The sequence below is a fragment of the Pelmatolapia mariae genome, linkage group LG6, assembly GCF_036321145.2.
Source record: "Pelmatolapia mariae isolate MD_Pm_ZW linkage group LG6, Pm_UMD_F_2, whole genome shotgun sequence".
Lineage (NCBI taxonomy): Eukaryota > Metazoa > Chordata > Actinopteri > Cichliformes > Cichlidae > Pelmatolapia > Pelmatolapia mariae.
In genome coordinates this window covers 30,908,484-30,931,313 of record NC_086232.1, presented here as the reverse complement: position 1 = coordinate 30,931,313, position 22,830 = coordinate 30,908,484, and the positions used below count along the sequence as shown (strand labels likewise).

At 38.5% G+C, this 22,830-nt stretch overlaps 2 protein-coding genes across 2 annotated transcripts in view; one reads left to right on the top strand and one right to left on the bottom strand.

Annotated features, from left to right (window-relative positions):
* Positions 1-5,731, bottom strand: part of LOC134629329 (cytoplasmic phosphatidylinositol transfer protein 1-like) — a 77,615-nt gene extending 71,884 nt beyond the window's left edge. Inside the window, exon 1 of the mRNA XM_063476577.1 lies at positions 5,366-5,731. Coding sequence (XP_063332647.1) covers positions 5,366-5,413 — 48 coding nt within the window. The 5' untranslated portion in view covers positions 5,414-5,731. The remainder of the gene's footprint in view (positions 1-5,365) is intronic.
* Positions 5,732-12,861: 7,130 nt separating this feature from the next.
* On the top strand, positions 12,862-22,574 carry psmd12 (proteasome 26S subunit, non-ATPase 12). Its single transcript, XM_063476576.1, has 11 exons — positions 12,862-13,078; positions 13,468-13,527; positions 13,947-14,075; positions 16,462-16,569; positions 16,948-17,052; positions 17,237-17,386; positions 17,550-17,684; positions 18,647-18,759; positions 18,991-19,165; positions 19,808-19,885; positions 20,238-22,574. Exons 1-11 carry the CDS (start codon positions 12,971-12,973, stop codon positions 20,445-20,447), a joined length of 1,371 nt encoding a protein of 456 aa, XP_063332646.1. The 5' UTR covers positions 12,862-12,970; the 3' UTR covers positions 20,448-22,574.
* Positions 22,575-22,830: the final 256 nt, after the last annotated feature.

Here is a 22,830-nt window from a genome sequence, read left to right as displayed (position 1 = left end):
GTCTTTTCCCTTGAAAACATCATGCGCTCTTGTGACAACCTTATTCAAATGATACGGTCTAGGTCTACATCTGAGCACAATTCAAAGAGATTCTCCAGTTCCCTTTTCATGACACAGATAAAGGGCACTGTGAAATTGTACTCGCAATGAAAACTTTAAATTCATCCACCAGGGCTACGATCTCAAACAACTGTGCTGATGGTGCCACATAGAGACTCGGGTTAGCCAAAGGTTGACCAAAAATACATATCAAACAAATACAGTGAGGCACAAGTGAGACCTGCTGCAGAAGGAAAAAGATATAATGGCAGAAAGACAGAAAGAGGAGAAGGACGAATACATCCATCTGTGTCCTATCCTTTACTGGAAAGGATAGAGAGGTGGCTGATGAATTGTTCAGCGCCACGGTGGCTGATGAATGGCTCAGCTCGTAGGAGAAGAGAGCAGATTTATTCCCAAGGCACTTAAAAGGGAAAATGATTATTTCTTGGCTAAGTGGTTCTGGTTAGTATTACATGTAAATCTTCTGAGATGGAACTTTAAACCAATACTCAAACAGAGAAGCTACGCTATGAGTGAACTGCTTCAAAGGCTTGAGTTACACCGAGTCATCCTGACAGTTATTATTACACTGACAAAATTAAAGTTAATATGAGCAAATCTTTTCATTTGCTAGGTGAGTCCAATCTACAACAAGGCTTGCAAGCCTTTAGGTGGAAACTTTTGCAACTGCAATTTCAAGACTTATGAATACTTACTTATAAAATCTAAATTTGAGGCTAAAATGAGCTCATCTCTGAGGCAAATCTAACAATATTACCACTTGGAATGCATATAAATCCAAGCCTGTGATAAACACAATTCTCTCTTTCTGCCCTGACTTGTCCACGCCACATGTTTCACTTTGTTTGTCCATCGGCTATTCAGTCTACTAACTAATACATGGTGCCTGACTTTAATCTCCTCTAACATCACGACACTCTTGTCTTCCAAAAAGACCCTCTTTCTGTCTATGGCTATTGCTGACAAAAACCATAATTTATCATAACATTATACAAGGGATTGGTCTGTACTATAAATGTATGTAGACTGACTTCACTTAGCTACATAACACGAAGCAGTAACAAGAACTTGGATATCAAGACGATAAGTCGAACCAGGCTCTTCCATTCTAGCTATGAGAAAAGAAAAAACTACAGAGAATATTGCAATAATAATATATGGTGCACTGAATACAGTTGTTGCAAGCAAAGCATGTAAGACTTTCTTAGAGGTAAAGTCCCGTATGTAAGTGTTAATGTGTGAATGTTGCTTCTAGTACAAAGTACTTTGACTGGAGAGTAACTATCAGAAAAGTGCCACATATGTGCTGTCAGTGTGAAGCCAGGGGAAAAAACTGTCTATGTGACACGGCTCTAGCCTTGTCAGTTCACCTAAAAACCTGGCTGTATTAACACATATTTTATATATTGTCAACAAATAAAAAGCAATAAGTCACCAGTGATATCTGATTTTTTTTTTAACTAAAAAACTTCTACCACCATTATTTTTAAAGTCGAGATTCTTGGAGTGCCACGTCTTACCTTATGTATTTTGTGTCGTTTACAGTCTCAACTACTGAGAATCTTCAGATTCTCTTTATATCTACACAGTGAGATTTTTCAGGAAATAAGATACTGCTTTCAAGAGAACTGACTCGTCACCATGTATTTTTATGTGTCATTTTCTTACCTTGAAAATAACCTGCACCAAAGAAGTTTAGGTTTACAGAGTAAGTTACTATGGGCGTGTAACCAAATAAACTAAGTTACCTCACCAAGACTGAAAACCCCATGCAACAACCTTCCACTAACAAAGCTTCATCGTACAGGCCTCGGGTGTTAACATCTAGATGAGTAGCAGGAGGTAGTCTGGCCGATCATAAATACTGAAATGTGTAGTTAAAGTTCAGCTAGTATAGCCAACCAGCCGTCTGGTAATGTCTATTTCTTGGCTAAGAGTTGTGACATCATCTGCTGCCTGCCACTCAAATGTGTGGTCAATAGAGTAGATTTGAACAGAAAAAATAATCTCCAATAAGACCATGATGTGCTGTGTTTACACTTCATATTTGAGATTAAAAAAAGGGGTAAAGATTGGAAATTAGTGAGCTTTAAAGGTTCTGTGCAAACTGGATTTCTTTCCTTTCTCTCTAATCTTTAAGCTAAGCACAGGGAAATGTTCGCGTGAACATAATAAGGTGTTCTCTGTGTGATTTCTTTTTTTCTAGTTTCATGTCCAAAGAAATTGGTAAGACCACTTTCCTCTGTTTAAAGTTGGAAAGAAGAATGAGAAAGGCAGAGTATGGATGGAAAAATGCTGCAGCAGTAATACGTCAGGAACACACCCAGACAGGCATCTTAATCATCACCCAGAGATGATTAAGAGGAAAGAGAACTGAGCCTCACAGAGCAGCTCATACACTCTGGTATTGCTAAATGATTCCTTCAGTGCGTATGATGTTTGTTAAACTTGTATAAACACAGCACGGATAGCCAGTCCAACCTCAGTAGTAGGGCTCGAATGACGCAACACAGCAAGCGGCAGACAGTGATCTCTTCCCAGAGACAATACACAGAAAGATGTGACCTTACATGTCCCCACGACTCTAAGAATCTAAGTGCACGTACGTACGCAGTATCGGTTTATGACACAAGGGAGCTTATAAGGGGGAAAAAAATCTCCCAGAACTTCCCCCATTACCCCCACTCCACTCCACTCCACTCCTGTCTTCTTGTGCTCTCTGCCATCCTTTCCCTTCTGCTCAGCACATCAACCAGCAGCACAACGCGGTTTGTCCTTATGCATCATCTGTCTACTCTACCCTTCCGTCTTTCATTATCTTAATCCATCCTTCCTATCCCTTTGGACTGGCAGGAAACTGGATTTTCAGGAGTGAGGGGACGACACTCAGCTCAATGTGTGCAGGCTTGATAAGAATAGTAAGAACAAACAGGCCAAACTACAGCCTAATATGTTTTTCCCCCAGATCATTAAGGAGGTTCCTTTCTGTAACAGGACTGTCAGCAAACAATGGTACCCTGCTTCCTGCCTTTCATCCAAACATGGATTTATCTTCACAAAAAAAAAAGAAGCAAAGCGCGGGATCTGTGTGAGCAGTAGTGGATGACCACTCTCCTCCTTGTTTGCTGAAAAGTAAGAGTAATGTCTCCATCCCCCTTTTCTTTTTAACTATCAGATTCTGAGTACAGTATAAAAGCATCAGTGTTTTTGAACATTTTGGTCCATACTATTTTTTTCTTCACCTTTAACTACATACATGTTATACTTCTTATACTTCCAATTTTACTGTATTCTAAGAGTATATCTAAGTATTTTGTTTAGCTTCATTAAAGCTCATCATACAAACCTCAATTAAGGTTTTAAAGCTTGATAATAACCATAAATAGCAGGATTTGTTTTTTTTTTTTTAAGTTCACTCTGAGTTTATGTGTGGTCTAGCCCGACTGCAGAGGAAGGAAAAAATAGCAACAGGAAGTTAAAACAGCAGGTGCCAAAAAGTCAAGCCTCACTGTAACAGCATTTTTGAACGTACGAAATGGTAAATTAAAGTGTCATTGGCTCAGCATATTCTCATAAATATACACATAACAACTTAGGTTTAGCGGTTGTCAGGTGCTCCCACGTATCAGCAGACTTGTAAATAAAGGAAAAAACAGCAGCATCCAATGTGGTGCTTTGAATTTTTCGTGCTAGGGTGACCCTCTTGTTGAAAACGCGATCGCAGATTGAGCCTTTGATTACACTGTTCTTGCTTCTCATAACTACCATCTGTTCACAAGTTATACCGACGTGACAAGAAAGTGCTCGCTATTCCTCTAAGCTTATAAAATGTTCACAGGAAAGGCTGCTTTACTGAATGGAAAAAAAAAAAAGCATGTGTGAACGCTAAGACGCAATATCACCGCACACACACACCACAAAGGTATTTAAGAACACAGGCATGAGCACACTGTCCCTGTAACACCCTTGTGCAAGAAAATGACTTCTCCCTTTTAACCGCAGGTCTCTACATGAATTGTTGGTGTGAAACTTTGCGTAGTGTGCGTGTTGAGAAAACTGTTGCTGACCATGGGAAGAAAAGTGAACTTATTACATGTGGCAAGATTTTCCTGGTGAATCTAAAATTACTGTGTAAGGCTGTACATGTAAACGGGGGATGCGTGTAACTGCACTTCAGTGCAAAATCCTCTCTTCCTGCATCTCTAATCATGATTTCCTCAAATCCTGAAGGTGTCAGAAAACAAGAATATAATGAGGGTTACACAAATTTGCTGTTGGAGAACTCAATCACCACATCCATGTATGAATCAGAGAGCAAAAATGAGGAAAATATGAATGAATAAGTTCCCCGTAAAAGACCTGGGAAAAAAATGGTCTCATTATCTGCTCACACTTTACAATACTTGTTTCTTTCCTCAGAGATGACCAAGTCTCATGTGGATTTTACTCTTAAAGTCTGGGGTTGAGGAGTTGCCACTGGAAAGCATTGTTCCACGTGACTATACCAGCCCCCAGCCATAAGAAAACCACCCACTACACCCACACATCACAACGACAAGAGGGATGGAGATGAATAAGAAAAACAAAGGCCTGGGTGACAATTGAAAAAGATGCTGTTGTGCTGTACAGCAAGCATGCCAGGACAAGAGAGCAGCGATCGTCTTCACCTTCTAATTTTAGACTGTGTCACGGGACCAAACAGACAAATAGGATGAATACAGACAATGGACAATTCTTTCTGACATCGCCGCGTGCGGCACAAGTGCATGCAGGTATCAGTGTGCCGACCCCTGCTCTGCATTGTGTTAGTGTCATCATGTGCAGCGTTACATCAACGCAATGTAATATGCATGTAATTGCCTGCATGTGAGCAAGTTAGAGTGTGCGGCCGTAAGAGGAACAGTGAGAACACACTGCCACTGTACGCAATTCTACCACCAGCTGATCAAACAATCGGATCTATAATTGGTTTTATATTTGATGGAAGCGTTTTACGAGCTGTGTAAAGGCTCCTGCTTGTATTGGGAGTTCTTTGTGTTGCTATGCGTTATCAGACAAAAAGTAGTGATTTAAAGTGCGAGTAGAAAAGTGCCGATAAAGGCGGAGAAGTGTGCATAAAGCGCAGATAACGGATTAGTCTCCAGTGAAGTTAACCTGAACGCATTTCTCACTTCATATGACCTCCTGCCACATGTCTGGGACAAGCAAACCCATTGCGTTAGCCGCTAAGGTCGTCCGAACAGCACTGAAACTCGCTCGTGATTTAAAAAATAACAACAGAAACAAGTGGTGGAGAACTTACCTCCTCTACTGTGAGGGGCATGCATATCCTGTACTCCTTCATCAGCATCTTCCCCCCCTCTTTTCTGTTTATTCACAATGTGTTAAACCAGCCGAGTAAATGTTCCCTCCGCCGACCGACGGGATGTGTGTACAGTCTGGAGACGTGTCAGAGCATGTGAGGGGACGCTTAGCCCGAGTTATAAAACGCTCCCGGAGTTCCGGCTCACTTCTTTCATCAGAACCAGAGGACGCAGTCTTCGGCGCTGAACGTGAGAGGAGAAGTGAACTCGGTTCTGGGTTGTTCCCTCCCAACACACTGATGACGCGTCAATTTGAAGCAAAGGACGCTGGACACAACCGGAAGTGAGCATATGGACCATTAAAATAAGAGCAGAAGTGTGCGACTGCAATTTGAATTGATCCCGTTTTCTACATGGACACATTATTGTTGTTGTTTGGCGACATTTTTTTCACTTAACTATTTATACTTTATTCTATTTTGTATTACCAGAAAGTGGAACGCCATATTCCAAAGGGTCAAAAGGCACAGGTTACTTTTTTTGTAAGTTTCAATTGGAAGTGAGTTTGAGGACAACATTAGGAAAGGCTGAGATGGTTTGGACATGTGCAGAGGAGGGATAGTGGATATACTGGACCACGGATGTTAAACATGGGGCTGTCAGGCAGGAGGGTGGAAAAAGAAGTCCACAGAGAAGATGAAAGTAGTGGAGAGTTGATGTTGGTTTCACAGAGGAGGATATTTTATTAAGAATAACACTTTTTTAAGAACTTGCATCACTATGGTGTTACATGAAAATGTTGCCCTGTGTGCGGCTTCTTCTTCTTCTTCTTCAGGCTGCTCCTTTTATGGGTCACCACAGTAGACCATCTGCCTCCATCTCACCCTATCACTAGCATCTACCTTCACATCTCATACAGTACCACAGTTCCTCTCCTTGCACCCTATCGTGTTTTTTTCTCTAGATCCAGAAAGACATAGTGCAACTCCTTCCTCCTTAATGCCTTTAATTTTTAGTCTGAATGTGTTTATATTATGTGAGTTGTTTAATAATTCTGTTCATCATCAAACTGCCAAAACTAATTATATCTGTGGGCACCAAACACTGGTCGAACTTAACTTTCAGTTAATTTGTAAATGACTAAGTACAAAGATGCAAAAGCAAATTTCTTATTTGCACTAAAAACAAAAGATCTTTAATGTATATTTTTAAAGAAAAAGAAAAAATGATTATTCAAGATTTAGTGGATTACATTTTATTTCCATTAAATAAAAACCTGTTTTAAAGTTGAGGGTGCGATTATTTAAGTTATTATTTTGAAAAAATTAATTCACCGGATGTGGCATTGCCTTTTGCATGCTGGCTGCACAGCTTTCTGTTGGGGATACCACAAGAAGTAAAAAGCTAAACTGCTGACGAGTAAAGCTGAAGGCTTCTTAAAGCAGCGTTTGTTAAGCAGCCTTCAGCTTATAGGCAATTCACATTTTGAACTTATTGTGCAGAACTGCGGTTTAAACGAGTCCTTCAGTCAGATGAGAATGAGGCCCTCTGTAACCCCCTCCGCCCCCCGGACACAAACACACACACTTGTAAAAACAGCTCGCAGGGGAATCGGAAAATGTAAGCACTTAACAGCAGTCTAGGCCCCCCTTCTTTCCTCTGCTTGGCCGCTTGAAATACGAAGCGGCTTGCTGGAAACATCGGTCTGCTCAACCACAGCACAGGAAACATCAGCTCACTGCTGCACTCCCCCCAACCTCCTCTCACACGTCTACATAGTGCTATCACCCCTTTTGCTTCTCGATCAAAGACGCATTTAGCACATATGCACAGACCACTGAGAGTGAGCTATAAAGAGTTTTAGATAGTTTTAGCAGGGTGAGTATGATGGGAACATTTTGAGAGGATCAGACACTACAGCATTTTAAAATGAGTTAGAGGTTATGCTGTGTACTGCGTTCTTAGTCCAGATGGCTTCAGATAGCTGGAGAGGAACTAAGGAGAAGCTAAATACAAGGGTTATGGTTCATTTCTTGTTTTCAGTAGGACCATCACGATGCATACGTGAGAGCCAAGACAGCAAACATGTGCCTTATAAACTGTAGCTACTAATGTTGGCCTTTCAGTGGGATGTAAACGAACTGTACAGTTTGCACAATTCACCCATTAAAAACACACACACACACAGGTTTCACAACATATCTGAAGAGAGGAAGTCAGGATTGTTAGCTCACTTGACCAAACATTTGGCCTAAAGGATCTAGGAACTATTATTATACTGTTCCATAACCCTCATTTATTATTTTAACATTGACAGCCAGTGCCCTCTTTTAACACACGCACAGATCTTTGTCTCATCCTAACTAAGTGTTGAAGGGAAAAACTTTGCAAGACCTTCAGAATATTGGTGCTAATATTTCTGACTCCAGTAGAGTTCAGTAAGTACCTTCTGGTACTTGTATAACACTCTGTATTTGTAATTGGATTTCTGTAGTTTGTGAGTTCCTTTTGAAAACAAGACATTTTGTCAGTGACAGTAATGCTGCTGTCCATTAGTGTCAGCTACGCCTGCTAGAATCTGCCATACTTTAACACAGAGAATAAATTCAAATAGATGTTGTACTGCTGGATTCATTAATGCATTTCCGAATCTACTCAGCAAACCCCGTGTTCATATTTCAGCACTAAAATTGCTGATTATCAGTATTTTTCCCAAGAAACATATTCATGCCAGTGTAGAAAATCCCCTGAATCAGCACTTAAATTTAAACTATCCCAACTATCTTCTTAATGCTCTAATTAATGTGTGAAATTATTTAAAAAAAAGTTTAAATTAATAAAAGCATGGTAAGAACATAAAAAATTGCAAATGTGACCAGTTTGTCCATGACTGTGGCCTCATTAATGTTAAAGTACAGATCACACACCTAATAGCTAAAACATTTAATGCTCTTAAAGGCATTGCTTACAGGGATACATTATTAAGTGATCAGTTAACATTAACTCAAAATATCTGGTGGCACAGTTGCTACAGAAGAGCTATATGAAAACAAGCATCATGTAATGTGAGTTTCCTCACAGCAATGTAAGTTTTTACACCATGTATTGGGAATAACAAAAGATAACTTTAACACAAAGCTTGAGCTTATATCAGCTCCTCATCAACTCAAGTTATCTTTCTTAATGAACTTAACTGAATGAAGATTCAAGACAATTAACATTGATTCAAAACACTTTTTTTGAGAGAAATGTTTACAGTTTTCCTTGTTGTGTTCTAGTTAATGGTCTAACATTAAGCAGCACCATTTTACTTGGGCCTTATGAAAGAAATGAGTCACATTTTCAAAGAAAGAACTTGGATAATACAGCACTCAAGAAAATTAACCCCGCTGGCACAGCAATAAAGCATGTGCCACTTCTTTGTGAACCCCGGGAATCTGCAAATATTAATTTACCTGAGCTTGCACTGAAAAGAACGTCTTATAAATACACCGTGATTCAATGTAACTGTATTCACATATTTGGCTTTCAAACAGCCCAGTAAGGTAAAGGATTATTAAACCTAAAGCACGGAAACACATTCACAGCTGCTATATTAATAATGGATTGCATTTATATAGCGCTTTTTGAGACCCTCAAAGCGTTTTACAACTCCACTATTCATTCACTCTCACATTCACACACTGGTGGTAGCCACAGCAGCCCTGGGGTAGACTGACAGAAGCGAGGCTGCTATATCGCACCATTGGCCCCTCTGGCCATCACCAGTAGGCAAAGTGTCTTGCCCAAGGACACAACGACCAAGACAGACAGAGCTGGGGATTGAACCGGCAACCTTCCAGTTACAAGATGAGCTTCCCAACCCCCTGAACCACAGTCCACAGTACTATAGTACACTAAATTGAATTTAATCATTGCTGTATTCGAATACTGTTACCACTCTGGTGATGCACGGGTGGTATTGTTTTTTTGGTTTTTTTTATGGATTTCAAAGGGGAATACCAAAAATGTGCTTCATGCCTCCATTAAAAAGAAGCCTAAGATACAACTGTGTAACTGTTTTATAGCCATGTCCTGGGTAAATATGACATTCTTTTAAATGCCTCAAAACCATATGATAAGACAGGTCCTAAGATATCACAAAACTCATTCATTGCATGAAGCACAGTCAAACAAAGGTTTAATTCATTAGTCAGTGACACATAAAACAAGGAAGAGCTTCTTAAAATCCAAAGCCTGTATTTAATTTCTGACAGTCTGTGTTTATCTTAAACCCCCCCGGCTGTCGAACAGTGATGGTCTTTTGCGTAACTACTTGCCATGACCTAAAGACGGCCCAAAAATTTCAATAACGTCTGTGTTGATTAGAAAAGAGATTAGCGCCTGATGTCATCTGAACTACAGCGCTGCATTATTAACACAAAAATAAATAAATAAAAATGTGAGCTTGGAAAAACGGCTAACCCCTGTTGAACTTTTTAGCAGAAAATCACAACTTAACTTAAATTTTGAACTACAGATCTGTTTAGAATGTATAAATAGCACAAAACCCATAAGGTTTTAATTGTGTTTCATTGGAAGTGAAAATAGCAAGAAAATTCTAGAAGTGTATAACCACTGCAGTTATTAAAAGTTGTCCTTACTTCTGTGTTAGAAAAAAATCATCATAATGTCTATTTATAATTATCAGTATTATTTTAATAAGAATTAACAGTTAGAGCACAAATTTTACTCATTGCAAACTAGTCTGTGCATTCAAAGCAGTGGCAGGAAAACTTGCATGTGTGGGAGTTGGACGTTTCCAAGACATTGAAATGGCAGCACAGGTGCTTTTATAATCTTATGACCCCTCTAAAACTCTCTTTTGATCTCTGTTTTAATCTCAGTTCAGGGTGTTTTGAATTTGCTTACTTTTACAGGTTTTCTTATATTGTGGGTATTTGTGCCTGCACGTTCACAACAACAGAGTAGTTTTACTGACCGCTTAAAAAGCTTCCGACTGCAAGTTACACTTTAACTATACAGTTCAAGAACCTCACATCCGCAGCCAGTTTAGAATCACCAATTAGCCTTACATGTATGTCTTTGGTCTTTAGAAGGAAGCCAGAGTAACCACAGGACACCCACTTGAAGTACACTGGAGCATGCCACCCCATTTCAGAGCCTTTCAGTACCTTTGTCAATGCACCCTCTGGCCTCTGTATGGGCTCTGTTCTTCATGTGCACCACATATGATCACTTATGCTGTTTTACTGTTACAGTGTTTAGAGAATCTCCCACGATCCTTTAAATACCAGCAGATGCCTGTCTCTGTGGGATCGTGGGCAAGTATGGTGGGAATACAGTTCTCATTACAGTGTCAAGGTACCCACTGAACTCTGTAATCACTGTCCTATAAAAATTATACACAGGCATACCGTCTAGAGTTTCACAGTTTCAAGATTCCTTAAAAATACAATTTTCCTTGATTTGACCCACACTGTTGGATCTAAAATCCTTCTCAGTAGATAAAGATGAACTCTGATCCACAAAAATCTTTAGCACTTGTACAACAGTATGAAATGTTAAAATACATTCATTTTTCTGTAGTTTGGGTCACTTCAGGAAAAGTCGTCAAATGTCTGGCTAAAATAATGACATTTACGACATTTTTGTTGCTGACTGTACTGATGATCACAATAATGATGAGACCATCTGAAGCTCCATCTCATGCTGAGCTCTTCCTGATGGTTTTGAAGTCTGAAAAGTATGCTGAGATTATTTTTATGCCTTCGCAATCAGAGTTCTTGCTCCATATTTGATCTTTCTCTCAGCAGAGCCGAGTCATGTTCAGTTTACCAGGCCTCCGAGGTCTATGCTGAGCCTGCCCTGGGATCAAACTGATTCCAGTTCAGGGCTTAGGGGCTTTCTCTGCCAGGAGGAAGAAAATCACTGACCCACATTGGCTCTATTTACTGGGAGCCTTTCAAAGCACACATCAACGCACACATTAAAAGGACACCTCCTGGTGGACTGCTGTAATTACACGATGTGTTCATTCAATCAAATCCTGTCCATTCACAAAGTTCTTCACTCACCCTGACCATTTGATTGATGATTGCCAAGCACGTGAGGCACGTTTATTCTGTGAATGGTAAAATAATGTGTCTGTTCCATTTCAGTCTTCACCACCGACATGATTTCCACTATTATTCTTTAAAGTATGGCTTCTTATTTCCTCTAAGCTATATGTATGTGGTCAGTGGTGATTCCACCAAAACCCTCAACCATTACTCTTAGCCTTGTCACCATTATAGTCCTCGTGTCTAAGAGCAAATTAAGTAAAATATGAACAGCAATGTAAAACAGCATAGTCTTACTGGCACAGGAGTGGGGTTTTTTTTTTTTTGTTTTTTGGGTTGTTTTGTTTTTTGTTTTTTTACTGTGGAGGGAAAGCCATACCAGGCAGTTTATATCCACTATACTTTTTTTCACATGATGCCAGCGGCGGACTGATATGGCAGTCTCTTTCAGTCGGCCACATAACAAATATACTGAGCATGTCAAACATATATGAGCAGGCTTGTTGCAAATATCTATGAAATAAAGACTGATTAGTCTTACTAGTATGTATGCCAATATGTGAGTAGGTTCTTCAGTTAAAGCAACAGCAAGCAGCTCATCATAAGGAACTATTCAATCACACGAAGCCAAATATTTAAACGGTAACAATAAGGTTTTAATGGAGTGCCGGGAATAAGTAATTAGTGCAGCGACAGGTCGCCTACACCCAACTACACCAAACAAACACTTATGTCCCCATTTAAGCACATTTGGCTTCATCATTAATGTAATAAACTCGAACTCACTCAAGGTGTTATTTTGCGGTTTGCTTTGAGTAATGAATTGAGCTATAAAATGGTGAATCAGCACATCCTGCTGGTGATGCATGGTTATATCGTCTTTTTTAATGTCAAAAGAACAGCTTAGACAGATTAAAATGACCGCCTGAGTAAACGTATTTGAATTTAAATAGTATTAATAATAATATTATTATTCCGAGAAGGTCGTTGGTCTAAATCTAATCTGGTGCCTTTCTGTGTAGAGTTTGCATGTTCTTTCTGGGTACTCTGCCCTCCTCCTTCATGCGTGGGTTTAAGCTAATTGTTGACTCTAATTTGACCATAGGTGTTAATGTCTGGCTCTATATATAATATTAACACTGGGACAGACTGGTCACCTGTCCACGAGTCCCTAAAATCTATTATTAGGGAAACTTTTATTCATTTATTGTATTCTCTCTCTATAACTAAGATAAAGAGATTCGTATCCATTCCTCTGAATTTTAGTCAAAGACAGTAAAGCGATTTGATTCCACTCAACGTCAGAATCTTTAAATTATTTAACTATAAACTTACTGTCCAACGATCAGGGAAAATCAGGATTTTACCAGGTCTGCCTGACAAATACTGGGGGTCCATAGTTGGTCCTTCAGGCGCCTCGGACAGAAGTTTAGTTCTCGACTTTGATTGGTCGCTTTCGCAGCATCGTTCGTTTGACAAGTAAAACAGTGGTCCGCAGGAAAAGAAAGCTCCGTGCGCTATCTTCATTTGTACACCGCAAAGATGTCTGAGGAGCGATCTGAAAGATCCGATGGGAGGATTGTCAAGATGGAGATCGACTACAGTTCAACTGTAGACCAGCGTCTCCCGGAATGTGAAAAAATGGCTAAAGTAAGCGGGTTGTAAAAGAGGCCAGCGCCGGCTGAGTCATGGTGCAGTGAGATCAGTGTTAGCATTCAGGCTAGCATCTAGCGTTACTGGCTTTGTCTGGATAGCTCTTATGACCAAATATACTGTAAATATACTTTACTTTGTATTTTAAGGATTTTTTTTGACTTTCAAAAACTTCCAATGTACTCTGTTTACACACACGCAGATATTTATTTGTTATTATACTCGCTAGCATGCTAGTATTCTTAGCGTTAGCTAAACCTTTAGCTAGTTTGTTAACCTGGAAAAGTGACTTAAACATTTTGCTGGTACAAAAGCAGGACTTACCTGCTGTCAGCTTACAGCAATAAATATATCTGACACCGTATTTGTGCATTCTTCTGTCGCAGGAGGGCAAGTTGCAGGAAGCCATCGAGAGCTTGTTATCATTGGAGAAGCAAACAAGAACAGTAAGTCGATGTACGCTGTTGCAATTTGTGTTCTTCACAATTTAGCTGCAGAAATACATCTAAGAACTCGGGTCCGATGTGACAATAACATAGATAATATAAATTGAGATTAAAACACATTCTTAAGGTAAAGTTGTTTTTCCATTCTCAAACTATTTGTAGATGTCAGATTCAGACCCAGTCTTTAGTAGGTGCAGCTGATCATTGCAGTGTAAATGAATGGACACGGTTAACCAGAGAACAGTGTCGCATAATTCTTTTTGCAAAGTCATTTTTGTAAAACAGTAAAACTGAAATATGTGTTGATGAAATAAAAAATTAATTTTTCATGATTGCAATGTATATTGGTTAACATGTATTTTTTATTGTTGTTGTTTTTGGTTTGTTTGTTTTTTAATCTGCCTTTAACCTTTGTGCAGGCATCGGACATGGTATCAACCTCCAGAATCCTTGTGGCTGTGGTTCAGATGTGTTATGAAGCCAAGGACTGGGATGCACTCAATGAAAACATCATGCTACTCACCAAACGGAGGAGTCAGCTCAAACAGGTTACATACCTCTTTTGCCTTGATTCCTGTTTTGTATCAATTCTTTCCTACAACATTCTTCTGAATCTACAGTCTGAATACAGCTACATTTTATCATGCTTCTAAAGCCATTTTTCAAATTGTATTACAATGTATAAATATATTGCTCAGTTACATGAGCAATCATAATTAAAGCTGCAAGCAGCGATACGAGGGCCCTCGCACCCCAGCACGTCGAGTCACGCCCAACACCTACAAAAAGCACGTCAGATCTGATGTCACATTGATGGAATTCATACGTAGAAGCACCAGTTAAAATTTCATCTCATTCAATCATGATTATAGTCGTCCCACTAGGTTGCGCTCTAATCATTACTGACAAATGGCATAACAAACATTTCCGAGCTTGATTCTCATCATAACTGCAACTTTTTGGAAAGATTGGACATTGTGTTTTTGAGTGACAACAGATTACTGCTTTTTGGCGAGTGATTGAAAGTCCACGTGCCGCCATGACCACCCCGTTTCCCTGAACATAAAGAGCTTCGCAATTTAACATCACAAAGGTCTTTAGATTCCACATACTGGAGATTGGGTCAATATGATGAAATCCCTTGGAGGAGTTCGTCAAAGAACGGTACCTTAAAAGAGGTGAAAATGTCGCCAAAATTACACATTAATTTCAAAATGGCTGACTTCCTGTTGGATTTGGAATATTGCTCCAAGAGACTTTTTTGTACATCATGATATCTTCCATAACCTTACCAAGTTTCAGACTCATACATAAAACACAGAGCAGGGGCTGTTGTTTTGAAATTTTGTAGGGGGCGCTGTGGAGCCATTTTGCGCTATTCACGGAAAGTGATCACATAACAAGAAAGCCCTCATCACATTGGAGGTGTACACCAAATTTCAAGACTTCTTAAACTTTCCAAGCCCCTCAAAATCCACTTCATCTTTCATGGTGAACTGCGTTGCCACCAGGGTGCGCCGTTCAGTTTAAAGTCACAATTTCCTCACTGAAGCATCACGAGGGACAGATCGTGATATTCACCGCTTTTGAGGTGGCTACGATGTACCTGTGAAAATCAGTACAACAAAATGTAAGACATGACATTTCCTCTTCCCACTAGGTGGCGCTCTACGTATTCCTGACAATAGGCACATCAATCTGTTCAGGGCGGGTCTGACATCATCCCTGTAAAGTCTGGTACTGATCAGACTGGATTTCATTGAGTTATACTAATTTGTTTCTTCATGGCGAGACATCAATGTTCGCCATTCTGCAGGGGTCACACCCTCTGATGAAAAGTCACAGTTTTCACGGTAACCCAAGACCAACTCCTTAAGGCTTTCCTGAAGAAATTTGAGGCCGCAGATGTCATCGATCACAATACTGTACCCCGAAGTGTAAAACATGACATTTCCTGTTCCCACTAGGTGGCGCTGTCCCTGGTGTCAAATATGGCACTTTAAATATGTTCAGGGGTGGAGCCTTATCATATGTGTGCTCTTTGGTCCAGGTCGGACCATGTATGAGGGAATGAGAGACAATAACATTTTCATGGCGAGTCATCGAAATTCGCCGTGGCGCCACGGCCTCACAGTATCGCGAAAACTCAAAAGCTCCGCAATTTAACATGGCCCAGGTGTGTAGTTGACACTGACCAAAGATGAAGCTTATACAACCAAATCCCAAGGAGGAGTTCGAAAAAGTTCGAGGCATGGAAATGGCAAAATTAGAGCCAAAATGTGACATTCAATCCAAAATGGCGGACTTCCTGTTGGGTTTGCATCAATGGTCCCACTGACTTTTTTGTTCGTCTTGGCATGATACACATGTGTGCCAGATTTCATACATGTAGCTCAAACGATGTGTTCGTAGGGCTGCATTTAACAAGGCATAGGTGGCGCTACAGAGCCATTTCCCAATGCTCATATGTAAAACCATTAAAATACAAAATTTTTCACCAGACCTGGCATGTGTGCAAAATTTCAAGAGTTTTCGAGCATGTTAAAGCCCTCAAAAAGGCAATTCATTTCAATGAAAAATAATAATAATAATAATAATAATAATAATAAACAGAGCAGATACAATAGGGCCTTCGCACTCTCGGTGCTCGGGCCCTAATTACTGGTCATGTAACTGTTTTTAATGAAAACATGCTGCGATGTTATCTATAGTGTAAGATCAGGATCTGTTTTGAAATGATTTCCCCTGAGTGGTAAAATGCTAAATACACTTTTTTGGAAAGTACCACTCAGACAAAATTTAGTCAAGACAAGTCCCTAAATTCAGAGCTCTTTTAATAAGCTTAACTTAATAACCCACAACCATTCTTTGAAAGTTAATACAACCTGGATCTGTTTGTTGTTTTTGTTTATTTGTTTGTTTTTCCTCTATTAGGCTGTTGCCAAAATGGTCCAAGAATGCTACAAGTATGTGGATGCTGTGACTGATCTCACCATCAAGCTGAGGCTAATCGACACACTTCGCACTGTGACAGCTGGAAAGGTCTGGAATATATGTGATTTAATGTTGATATCTGAAAATTTGTATAGATTTGGAAAGCTATCAAAGACGTTACAGCTAAATAATGAGAGATTAGGGTAGCTTAAGCAGTGCAGGTTGAATACGGTCACAGTTACTTAAAATCTGAAAGGTGAATTTTTTTTGTAATCAATGAAATTCTTGAAAAATTCAGTTCAGTGAAAAACGGAATGAATTTTTTTTTTTTTTTTTTTTTTTTTACATGTATAATGCTTCATCTTCCAATCACAAATTAATGTGGTCTGGTTTACACACAACTATTTTGCAAATGTGGTCATGTCTGTTAAAGGCAGGTCATAGTAACTATTTGTAACTAATACTCTAAATTTGTCCACGTCACAGATCTATGTGGAGATCGAGCGTGCCAGGCTAACAAAGACCTTAGCTAATATCAAGGAGCAAAATGGAGAGGTCAAAGAGGCAGCTGCCATTCTTCAAGAATTACAGGTAAGGAACAGATGGTTTCAATTTTATACCTTCAAGATGACGAGGTCTGTGCAGTAGTTGTTGTTTCCTTATTGCTGTTGGGTGTATGGGGGAGATTTAATAATTTGTATCAATATAGTTTAAAAATACACAGATTAAGATTAAATAAATATTCCCATTCATTACTCACGTATATTCTGATCAGGTGGAGACATATGGCTCGATGGAGAAAAAGGAGAAGGTGGAGTTTATATTGGAACAGATGAGGCTTTGCATTGCTGTCAAGGATTACATTCGTACCCAGATCATCAGCAAGAAGATAAACACCAAGTTTTTCCAAGAGGAGGGCACAGAGGTATGAAACGGACCAGGAACTGGGAATTAATTAATTAAAGATGGCAATGAAATATATTTTAATGTATTTTCATGGGTGGCCTCTGTACCCTGTTGTATCAGTTTTGGTAAGTTTTAGCTTCAAGGGCTGACCTAATGGAACTTTTGTCTCATGAACAACTCAGGAGCAGAAGTTGAAGTACTACAACCTGATGATTCAGGTGGACCAGCATGAGGGCTCCTACCTGTCCATCTGCAAACACTACAGGGCCATTTATGATACCCCTTGCATCTTGGAGGACAGCAGCAAGTGGCAACAGGTGTGTATGTATATATGTGTGTGTATGTATATATATATATATATATATATATATATATATATATATATATATATATATAAATAATATTTATTTATTTACTGTCAAGAGTATAAAGGATGTTTAACTTTGTGATTAGCAAATTCAGTTTGCTGACTTGTTTACAAATAATGACAGGGGTTTTCTGTAGAAAATGGTACTGTTTTTTTGTTGTTTTTTGTAATATTTGCAGGCCTTAAAGTGAGATAAATACAACCTCAGATGAGCAACAACACATGACGTATTGCATCATGTAATTATGTAACAAAAATTTGTGTGTGTGTTTCCAGGGAGGGGGCACAAAACCCAGTACACACACCCCAGTATGCCCTACAATTCAGTGGGTAGTAGAACTACTTTTGACAGGAATAACTTGAAGTAATGGAGACTGAGTTATACAGAAACTCACAGTGTTGTGGAGGAATCTCAGCTCCCAAAACTGCTTCAGATCACTAAGCTTTGTGGGCATTTGTTTATGCACAGCTCTCTTAAGGTCACCCTGCAGCATTTGAATCTGGACTGGACTTTGACTGGGCCATTTTAACTTGTTGAATAAATAATGAGATGGTGTAATATTTCCTGTGGTGGTGTTCAGTTGAGGTTGTATTTACCTAAGTTTAAGACCTGATAAGGACCAGATACTTTTTTTTTTTTTACACATAAAACGTAGAAATGAAAGAAGGAGATCAGTTAATCAAGTGTATTTGATTAACCTGACTAAATGTGTCCTAAAGTATTGGAGGGAGACGTTCTCTTAGTACTGTTACTGAAATCTGTATTTATGTGTAACAGTTAATTAGGTCTTTTTTTTTTCTTTTTTTTTTTAAGTACAAGAAGCACCTACAAAGCATGTGAACACCATCAAATCTGTATGTCTAGTTTGCTCGTTGCTTGTTGAGTGCTGCAGCTACTTTTTTGTCTTTCAGGCCCTGAAGAGTGTGGTGCTCTATGTGATTCTTTCACCCTATGAGAACGAGCAGTCAGACCTTGTGCACAGAATCAGTGGAGACAAGAAACTGGAAGAAATCCCGAAATACAAGTGAGAAATAATTTTTGCTTCTTTGCTTTTGGTGCTGCTGTACTCTAAAAAGTAAGCTACAGATGTGATGTGGCTAGATAATAGAAAAATACAAAGAAAACACAATATATGCTAGAGTATAATGTAGCTTGCTACCTTTTCTCAATTACTATATGAATCTTTGTGGACAGTCCCACGCACAGTGGGTATTTGCTATTTTAGCAAAGTTGATAAATGTTTTTTTTGTCCCAGGGACCTTCTGAAACAGTTCACTACCATGGAGTTAATGCGCTGGGCCTCCTTGGTGGAGGATTATGGGAAAGAGCTGAGAGAGGGATCACCCAACAGCCCTGCAACAGATGTCTTCTCTTATACAGAGGAAGGGGAGAAAAGGTGGAAGGACCTGAAGAATAGAGTGGTGGAGCATGTAAGTCCTATTGTCGAGAGCAGGGGCTTCTCACTTGGAGTTTGAACACACAACTGTGACACTTTGTTAGACTTGTTTTAGTTTTGACAGTTTTCTGAGTGCTTTCTTAGTTTTAAACTAGTCGGTGGGTGACTTTTTTTTCCCCCTGGTTTTTTACTAAAGTAAAGTAGTTGCCAGGACCATCCAAAACCTTTTTTTTTTTTTTTTTCTTATAATGATCAAGAGACTGAGTTCAATTTAAATGGATACAAGGACTAATCCCAAAAGGTTGATTCCCTTCATCTGGACGTAGCGTTTTCAGTGGGAGAAACGTTTTGTCATTCATCCAAGTGACTTCTTCAGTCTCAGCTGACTGCAGGTTTCCCCATCTTTATAAACACTACATTTGCACAATGACTGAATTTAGCCCACTGAATGAACAATGGGCTGTGAGGTCAGTTCCTTGATCATTAATATGTAATAGTACTAAATGGAACACAATTGGACATACAATAGAAATACGATGGAGGCATCTGGGATAAAGATGACTCTGAAGCTTTATGCAGATTGAGTGGATAAACTGTCTGGCTCTTATATTTATGTGCACTTGTACCTGCACTTGTAACAGTGACATGATTGTCATGTGTTTTCTACTGTCCCCAGAACATCCGAATAATGGCCAAATATTACACGAGAATCACAATGAAAAGGATGGCTAACCTTCTTGACCTCTCTGTTGATGTAAGTAAAACAAATTAGTAATTTCTTGTAATCTGAAGGTCATTTTTATGCCAGATCATATGGTTTGTCAATCTGTGGGGTTTTTTGTGGTTGTTTTTTTTAAATAGCGAAATAACTCATTTAAATGTAGTTTTTGAGTGTAACTCGGAACTGCCAAAAGTGAATTGTATATGAAATAAAAGTGAATGAGCATTTGTTGGTGGTTTCATTTTTCTGTTTTGTTTTTGTTTTTTTGCTTGAGAAACCTGTGTTCGGATAAGACTGAAAACTACATTTGATAATTTCGGTTTATGGAAGAAACAAATAAGAGGCACTAACCCAGCTCTCTCTCTCTCGTTAAATACTTTATCAGGAATCGGAGGAGTTCCTCTCCAGCCTAGTTGTAAACAAGACCATCTACGCCAAGGTTGACCGGCTGGCTGGCATCATCAACTTTCAGAGGCCCAAAGACCCCAATGACCTGCTCAACGACTGGTCACACAAACTCAACTCACTTATGTCTCTGGTCAACAAGACCACACATCTCATTGCCAAGGAGGAAATGATTCATAACCTGCAGTGAAATGAGAACAAAGTGCTTTATTTTATGTTTTGATTCATATTTTGTTTTTCCTTCTGTGGAAATGTTTTTGACTACACAGTATAATGGCAGCCTGTGAAAGCAATCTAATTCCGATGTGATAGAATTAGCAAAAAAAAAAAAAGAGTCTTCAACACATAAACATGCAAACACTTATTCTTTGCATCTCACTCTGGACTGGATATTCAAAGTGTTACACATTGCCATTTGATGTAATATATACAGTAGTTTAGCCTCTGTTTCTTTATAAAAACCTGGTTTTCAATGTACATCTAGCAATGTAAACAATAAACTCCTGACATTTGGTTAACAGTTATATATGTAGGTGTTATTGTAGCCTGACTTACATTGATTCTATTATGACAAACTATGAAAACACGAGTGTATAGTAGGTGATAAAAGGATTAACGTGAAAAACACCAAGGGCATATAGTGCACAAAATTCATGAATAATATGTGCCGATGCTTTAATTACAATGGGTTATCCAGATTGCAGCTCCCTCTCTTCACTTTGATTTTAATCTCCACGGGGCCCAAAATGAAATGTTTGAGACATACATACACCACATAAAAAGTTTTTTTTTCCACCAGCAGATATATTGACAATTAAGAAATTATTGGCATCCAGTTGTGCACCAGTAAACACCACAGTAGGCGTTTTGAGTGATAATAGCACAAAAGCACATGTAGAACTAATGACATTAAATGTGGCTCGGGATAATAAAATGTCAGGGGTATCATAACAATGAGCTAGCATGCATAATAGCAGAATACTGGAACTGCTTATTTGAATGGAAAACTGCTTTTAATCATAGCAATTACCTCTGTGCTTTACTTACTATGTGTATGTGCCCTCATTTCTTGGCTTATGAGTGCGGAAAATACAATTTTAACTAGCTCAATTACATTTTCCCTCTTTTTTTATGTCCACAATGTAATGTGGCAAGTCAACATAAAGATTCAAATGTTATTATTGTGGATATTTTCAGTACATCACAGTTTAATCTTACACACGCCACTTATTGTTGTGTGTGTGGTCATTTCTTTTTTTTAATATGCTCTATGAAGCATATGAATTAATTTTGGTCACCTTGAGGACTTGATTGGATTTATTAGAAACACCTCATCTGTGTCACGAAATCGGCTCATATCATTGTACATCCCTGAGAGTTTTAAAAGGCTTGACTGGGTGGATGAAGAAAAAAACCTTTAGGTTAAGCAAAGATAACTTTTGTCATTCCTTTTAGTTCTTCCATTTATAAAAGCTAGAAGACATAAACTCAAAATGCTTTGTAGTTTTATACTAAAATTTTTTAATAAACATAATTTGATGCAGATTTAAAAAAAAAAAAAAAAAAACCCGTAATGCTACATTTCAGATTTTATATTTTCAGACATATAGGAGTCAATCTACAGTTGTAGAACATTGTCTGTCCCACTCATGAATTTGAAAATATCTATAAAATATTAAAACATGTATTTGGGGGTTAATTACATCTGTCCTGAGACAAAATGTAAACCTAGTTGTTGATAAAGTGGTTCCAAAATTATTATTTAAAATATAAAATAACTCTTGAGAAACCCCTCCCCCAAAAGAAAATGGCATTTTTCTCTTATCCCAACTTCTTTATAACCAAATTGCATGTCAAATACAACAATTAAAATGTTATAAACACACTTTTTTGTTTTCATTTTGTTGGCATGTGTGTTATAATTGGTAAACAACTTTTTAAAACACCAACATACTTTAAAGAAGAGTGATTGTATCCCAGATCATTTGTTCAACTATGTCAGTGAAGCCCTTTTAGCCTGGAAAAGGAAAAGATAAAGTAGTTAGAAGGCGACAAAAAAGAAGTAATATGAACGAGTCCTGTGATAACACTATGGATAGTCCAAAGGTCAGTTCTCTTTGGCAAATTTTGTATTTTTCCAATCTTTTCTGACTAGACTGTGTCACTCTAACCAATGCAACACTGTTACCTGTATTACAAAAAGAAGATAAATTAATTTCGGTGTTTCCTTCCCTTTTTTTAATATATATATATTTACAATCATTCATGACTGTTGCAGTCCATTATGTTACTCAATTGGCACCTTTTTTCTGAGAAAACACCAATACTAGCTCTAAGTTGCAACCCTGTTACTATATATATATATATATATATGTGTGTGTGTGTGTGTGTGTGTGTGTGTGTACACTTTCTAAATATATTAAAAAGTACATAAAATATCATTATTATTATTATTAAATGAGCTCACAAGGGTTTGTATGTGTGGACAGTGTATTTGAGGAAAGATAAATACAGAAATTAAATGAAAAAGTTAGGGAAGGTAGATATCAGAAGTTGCTTAAATGAATATAAAT